General features: G+C 38.4%; 1 protein-coding gene across 2 annotated transcripts; it reads left to right on the top strand.

Moving 5' to 3' along the window:
* The first annotated feature begins 1,878 nt into the window (after positions 1-1,878).
* LOC112287851 (uncharacterized) lies at positions 1,879-3,872 on the top strand. 2 transcript variants are annotated; one of them, XM_024531383.3, is made up of 2 exons: positions 1,879-2,039; positions 2,239-3,872. In XM_024531383.3, the coding sequence occupies exon 2, from the start codon at positions 2,254-2,256 to the stop codon at positions 3,550-3,552; it is 1,299 nt and encodes a 432-aa protein (XP_024387151.1). In that variant the 5' UTR covers positions 1,879-2,039; positions 2,239-2,253; the 3' UTR covers positions 3,553-3,872. The 2 variants fall into 2 exon arrangements, with proteins under 2 accessions (XP_024387151.1, XP_024387152.1); XM_024531384.3 differs by having other exon boundaries at positions 2,005-2,124.
* The last annotated feature ends 3,082 nt before the right edge of the window (positions 3,873-6,954 follow it).

Raw genomic sequence — 6,954 nt, 5'->3', positions numbered from 1 at the left:
TTTGTAATAAATATTAGATGATTCTGGATAAACTTCTAGGATCTTGTCTACCTTCTTGGGAAACAACTAAAAATTCTAAATTACTTAAATCAGATAAATTTCTATTCTAATTATCCCAATCATATATTTTTATGATGTTTAAATATTTTAAAACCAATATATTGGATAAAATAGACATCTGCTAGTCAACAAATCCATTAAAAATCAATGGTGTTCGAATAATATATACCAATATTAGATTTGTGAGGATGCCAAGTCAAAGTAAGCATGCAAGTATATTTACAAATCTGGTTGCAAAATTATTTTATGCTGGTTCAAAGAACTTTTTCGGGACATGCGTACATTATTTCAATTTGATTTAATTGGGTATCAAATAAATAAATGAAAACAAAAGAAAACTTAACATCTATATAATATAATTGTAGGATTAGATTGTAGCAATCCTTATTAATTTCTCATAACTTTCTGAAATTGGATAGAATTCTTTAAAGTTTCTTTAAGTTGGGGGGCCCAAAAATGTGTTTGATGCTTTTTTTAGTAACATGGGCCCAATAGGATTGTTTGACAAAGTAAGTTTCAAATAAAGAATAAAAAATAAAATTTCAATAATCAGTCCAAATCACAAAATGAAATAAAGATTTTAAATTAAAGATAATAATCTTATAACCAAAAATGTTAAGTCTTATAAAAGATGAAGGAGAAAGAAAAAGAAGAAAAAGACATGAAGCAAAAAGTAGCAGATGCAAATGATGTGGAAAATTTGGACATTATTGTATAACATGTGTTTAATGCAAGACTCCAATAAGACAAACCACATTTAGAAACTTTAAAGAAAATTCCAAAGCACGAATCTTAAGCTAGAATCAATACTTTCAAACAATCAAAGGTCAAAAACATAGAAATAAAGAATAATTTATTATATTATTATTGCATTTGGCAGATGACAAGATTATGTATACCATCAATAAACTGTGCTTCCACATCAAGACCCACATGAATTTTATCTCATGCTCATACACATCAAATCATCTCAAATTCCAATTTTCTCACCCATCCTTCCACAAAAAAAAAAAAAAAAAAAAAAAAATCAATTTTTGTTTTGTTTTGTTTTGTTTTGTTGTGTGTTATTTTATTTAGATTTTCAAGCCAAACGGAAGTGAACACATCCAAAATACACCCAACAATCAATTATCATTCAAGTTATATATCATTATTCACAACAATCAAGGGTTTTGTCATGTGGGTATAACCAAAGTCACAGTAACTACAATGTTTCATTATCTGCCACGTCAGAAAAATTTGCAAAAGTAATCCAAACCTCAAAATAATCGGACACAAACCCACACAGAAAGTCCTAGACCTTCGTCGACGAACGAACTTCACATCTCGACGTAGTTACTTCTCCGTCGACGAAGTTTAGTACCCTGGACGAGCGAGGGGCATCGTCGACGAAGTTCAGCGTCGGAAGTCGGACGGACGGACAGACGGACGGAGCGTGTCCGTCGAGGAGGCGTTGCGGCGTTGTAGGTTGTCGATATGCCCAGAAATATATATATATATATATATAGATAAGGAATATAGATTCATGCGTCGTGACAAAGTAGAGGCTTTTCGAATGGAGTCGCAGACTTTGCTGCTGCAGATTGAATCCCGACTAGCTGCGATCTGCGGTGCAGATGAGGTCCACATGGACGCAAAAAGGAAAGAACCCCCTCGCGAACAAGGTCTTGGGGGTGCAGTCCCACTGGCCCACGATCATTGTACCGACAGTGAAGCCGGAGTCATGACGATCAAGAGACCCGGATCAGCGCCGCAATCGGTGTGCATGACTGGTAGATATGCGCTTGACCACCATTAGTTTAATCCTTGCCTGCGCATGCAATCTGCACTACTGCAAGTCTCGGCCTGGGGATCTTCACCGTAGGAGCGTTGTACCTGGTTACTGTAGCCTCCTCCGACTGGAAGGGGACCCTTCTGTGCAAGCGCACGGATTGTCGATTCGTGGGGGATTGTTTCTCTCTTGGTTGCACGCTCTTAAGGTGAGAGTTATCGATTTGTGAGGTCATGCTCAGGTCCACCAGTGTCCACTGTTGGAAAATTGCGATCGGCGAGTGAATGTGAACGGTTTGTACACAGCCGCTGCAATTGAACCTGAGGTTTTGAGTGCTGTGGGGTGCTCGGGACCTTGGTTTTCACGTCGTTTGTGTTGGATGTTTGCTGGTGATTTGTGCTGTGCAGAGTTGCTAATCGACCATGGAAGGCCCGGCGCTGCACTTGTCGCAGGTTGATGCCGACCTGAGGAAGTTTAAGGGGTTTGTCGATGTCCCCTACCAAAGCTGGTCGTCGGGAACGACGATAGCAGACCTCGAGAAGGAAATTGCGTCCCAAACGGGGCTGAGGGTTGCGTTCATTGCGTACCGTGGTGCGCGCTTGGCCAAGGACACGCAGCTCTCTAAGCTGGTCTTGGATCTGCATCAAGGCTCCAAGCTGATTCCTCGCTTTTCGGTGCACACAACGTCGGGTGACAACATCTTCTTCGTGAAGTCGTTGAAAGGTAATTCCATAATGCTTGATTTGCCGCTCAAGAGTACAACCGTGATGGAGTTGAAGGAGGAGGTGGCGGCCTTGGAGAACATCCCGACCAAGTATCAGAGATTCATCTACAATGGCCAACATTTTGCCGACGGTGAGCTATCTGTGTGCCGTGACACCGTCAAGAAGACCCTTCACGACTACGGCGTGGAGCGAGACAGCACGCTGCAGCTTCTGACTCGTTTGCGAGGTGGTGCCACCGATGTACCCGCGTCGATCGAGTTTTCAGACTTGCAAAACCAGAAGGCCTTGAAGGTCTTAAACTGGTCGAAAACCGCTCCCGTCTGGCGCATCGTAGAGAAAGGCTTGAACCTCGAAGGCAAGTGCACGAACAACGCGTGTCCTGGGAACGGTCAATTGGTGATATGTCGAAAGGGCTTCGTCGCCGTGAATCTTTCCAAGGAGCAAGGTACCTGTCCGATTTGCAAACAAGGGGTGCAAGTCAAGACTTGCTCCTTCACGAGTTGTATGTGGATGTATGAGGGCCGCAAAGCAATCACCAACTCCCCACCCTTACGTGGCTCAGAACTGTCACGACGGTGCAGTAAGGTTACTAATCTTCTTACAAAGTGCTTTAGTGGGAAATCTCCAACCGATGACTACTACCCCACGTTGGAGAAGCAGCAGGACACGGTCGGCCAAGACATCGTCAGTCCGTGGTATAGAGCATCGGACAAGTATGAGTATTTCAAACGGGCAAACAACATGGTGAAGTGGGAGAATCTGATCATCGTTGCAAAGAAACTCCCAGTTGTTTCCAAAGATGGTCCGAATGCGGAGGCACCGCAGGATGAGCCTTGTTCCATCTGTTTCCAGGCATTTGGACCCAACTCAGATGCAAACAAGAACCATACGACCTCCTGCGGGCATACTTTCCACGCCGATTGTGTGGAATCGTGGCTCTCGTGCGGAGGAACTGCTTGCCCAATTTGTAGGGTTGATCTCGTTGTAGAAAAGTGACGACCTCCACCTCTGGGTACAAGACGACGACCCCAATGTCTCCAGACGTGCCTCCAAGTCACCTTGCTACTCGCGGTGCACAGGGAGTCTCTATACAGTGGTAATGTTTAGTCCTTTTTTTATGTAGTTTTTGTTCACAACACTGTCTTGCATCATGTGTTCTTGCTACGTGATGAATGTTCGGCTCTTTGTGTTAACAAAAAAAAAAAAAAAAAAAAAAAAAAACTCCCCCACAATTTGTATGTACTCTCTTGCGCCCATTTCTGTAAGATATCTCCAAGATTTATTACCATATGGTGAAGTTCATACATTTCTCGAAAGTTGAGCTGGCTAGTTGCATCATATTTGTAAAAGTCTTATCTGTAAATCATGGTGAAAAAATTGCGTTCGGAGTAGCTTTTGAGAATCACTTGCTCCTATTCCGAAAGATTGGATTGACTTAATTTTTTATTCATTTACTTATTTACTTATAATGAGCAAGAATGCAGTAAGACCAATGTCTAGCATGTAACCAATTTTCCCGATTGATGTAGCTAGAAAATCACACAAGCAGACTTGCAATCATTCAACATCTATGGATTGCAAGAAAGCGAAGTCGAGATGTTTTTGGCAATATGCATGAATTTTGGTTTGGGTTCTCGAGTGAGCTTGAATCAATCCACAGCACTGTCGTCATGGGATTTGCAAACACGCGCACCGAGGACAATGTGCATCGGCACCTATACTGACGGCTAGTCAAAACAAATATCCCTCTCAGGATTATCGCATCTAAATTTAGATACGATGAAGACTCAACTTAGACTCGTATTGCCGACAAAGCCAGTTAAACAAATCTGAAAATAATAAAAATGGGGACCAAAGATTGCGTCATTGCAGGCCGAGTGTGGATGATCCTCGTACTTCCAGAGGTAAATATTCACTACAGACCACTTTTGTGTCAGTCGGCATCCTCGACTTTTTCCATCACCATTCGGTCCTGATTAGCACAGATAATTTTCCCTGAACTCGCATCGTTTTCTCGTCACTTCATCGCAATCGTGGAATCAGTCAAGAAACACACCTAATTTGGACATCTGTCATTGCAAAACTCGAGGACAACCCTGCGTGCAACACCCACCTTCCCTCACTTATCTAACGTTATAACATGCTACTGTTGGCTTTCTCTGGAAAATGTCATCCGAGTATTTCACCATCAGAAGGATGTCATTGCGGCACAAAGTGTGAATCTTTTTCCACAACTAAAGTTGCATTGATCATTGTTAAGACTACACTGAATGTGTAATGTCGATCTAATAGAGTCTCTGCATCACATGGTAACCCTGCGATGAACGGCAATAAAAAAAAAAAATAGGAAAAAAAAAATCATATTTCTTATATAAAACAGCTCTGGGTATAAACCATCTTAAATATGTTGTAATTTGTAAATAGTAGTACTTCAAGATCATTAGGCATGGAGGTTGTGAAGGTTGTGAAAAGCAACCTTGGAGCAGTGCTGTTGCAACTATGGTGTATTCCATGCGGTCTTTAATTTCTTGCCTTTGTCTTCTTGCAAGGCATTGTTGAACTGTTGGTTAAGAATTGATTTGTGTAGTTGTTTTGGATATCAAAGATTCTTCTTGAGGTTAGATTTTTTGCCTAAATTAATGATTTCAATACTTATGTCTTATTTTTATTACAATGATAGTATCAGCCAAATACACACGTAGAAGATTCAATGATGAAATTATGACGGAAATCAAATTTGTATCATTTATGTTTTAAGGGTGGCAACTTTTTCTATTTTAATTTTTTTTTTTTTTTTTTTTTTTTTTTATTTCAAGACTGACATCTCTTTTTGTGGCAAATGGCAAAAGTTCTTACTAGTCTATTATAAAAAAACTTGGATATAAGATAAAGAAACAAAAATATATTTTGATTAGCTGTTGAGAAAGGAATTCTAAGAACTTAGAAAGCACAAAGTTATTGAGGCTTGAGTATCCCCAAGAACTGAGTTGTTGAGACTCAATAACGGCTTCTTCATTTGCCACACTAATCAAAGCTTCAATAAAAGGTGTTATGCTTGTTTCTTTTTGCAGCCATCATTATTCTTTGTTCTCAATTGAAATCCAAATATTCAATTTATGCAAAAGAAGAAAGTATAGGTTGCCAAAATCTATTCCAATTGTAAGATTAAAATTATCTGTAATAATACTCATATATATTTTTTTTCTCAATAACAAGTGCAAGAGATACTTCTTCAATAGATTAAAGCCTACAAAGATGTTATGGATAATTTTCATGACACCTCAATGAAGAAAAAGAGGAGGAATATAAAGAAGCCATATTCTAGGTCTATTATGGAAGAATTACTAGAAGTGATTTAGAAGAAAAAAATGGAAAAGATGGAGGTGCATGTTGTAGCTCAAAATGCAGCATTATATGAGATATAAGAGAGGATCAAGAAGACAAAGAAAGCTTGTGCCACTGGCCACAAAACTTATTGTACAATTATGTAGGTAATTTTTGCTATATATCATTAATCATTGTTTACTTTATGATTCATAAAGTTCAAGAACATCTTTGCGACAAAGATTAATTATACGTTGCAAAGATGATAATGAATGGAATTCTAATTTTTATATGTATCAATTTGGAAAAGTAAAAAGACCAACATGGCATATAGAGCTTGATAAAGAAAAGTCTACATTTCCAAAGTTGATTAAGTAAGAAGTTTGTTGCCATCTTTGCAATCTACTACTTAATCTCTTATCATATAATTTGATATATTAGACTTGATTTTCTATCATATGGCCACAATTATGTCCATTGAACGCATGTGGCAAGATAATTCTTTTGATTCAACATCATAACAGAGTATGATCTTCTATTCTTTGATATCTATGCTATCAAGCTGTTGTCAAGAACATGAACTAAAAAAGGATGCATAAACTTGTGAAATCCATGTCAAAAAAAAAGTAACAAAATAGAAGTAAAGAAGTGTATATATTAAAAAGAAACTAGAATGGCTATTACCAAAAGACAAGGAAATTAGAGACTCTTGAATCTAGACTAGAAGTAAGAAAGGAGTTGATAAGAGTGAAGAAGGCTTCACTTTTACCTCTATATATATTATGTACGAAAGATCTATATGGCGACATTCTATAGGACTTCTATAAACGTGTTGACTTTGTATGATAAGTATCTTGACTTGGAAGGCAAGTTTTCTATATAAGTGCCACAAAGTTAGCTTATTCCACAAGCTACCAATACATGTGGTATGTTGTCATATTACGTGAAGTCTTCCTCAAGAGTGCACTGAATACCTTGTTGTAGAAGATAAATGGAAATTACAAAAATAAAATTTTAATTCTAATAAAATAATAAATAAAATATAATTAAACCTTAACATTGCTAAATAAGCAT

Source organism: Physcomitrium patens, chromosome 10, assembly GCF_059467195.1.
Source record: "Physcomitrium patens ecotype Gransden chromosome 10, ASM5946719v1, whole genome shotgun sequence".
Lineage (NCBI taxonomy): Eukaryota > Viridiplantae > Streptophyta > Bryopsida > Funariales > Funariaceae > Physcomitrium > Physcomitrium patens.
The sequence above is the reverse complement of the archived record's forward strand: the minus strand, read 5'-3'. Positions and strand labels throughout refer to the sequence as shown.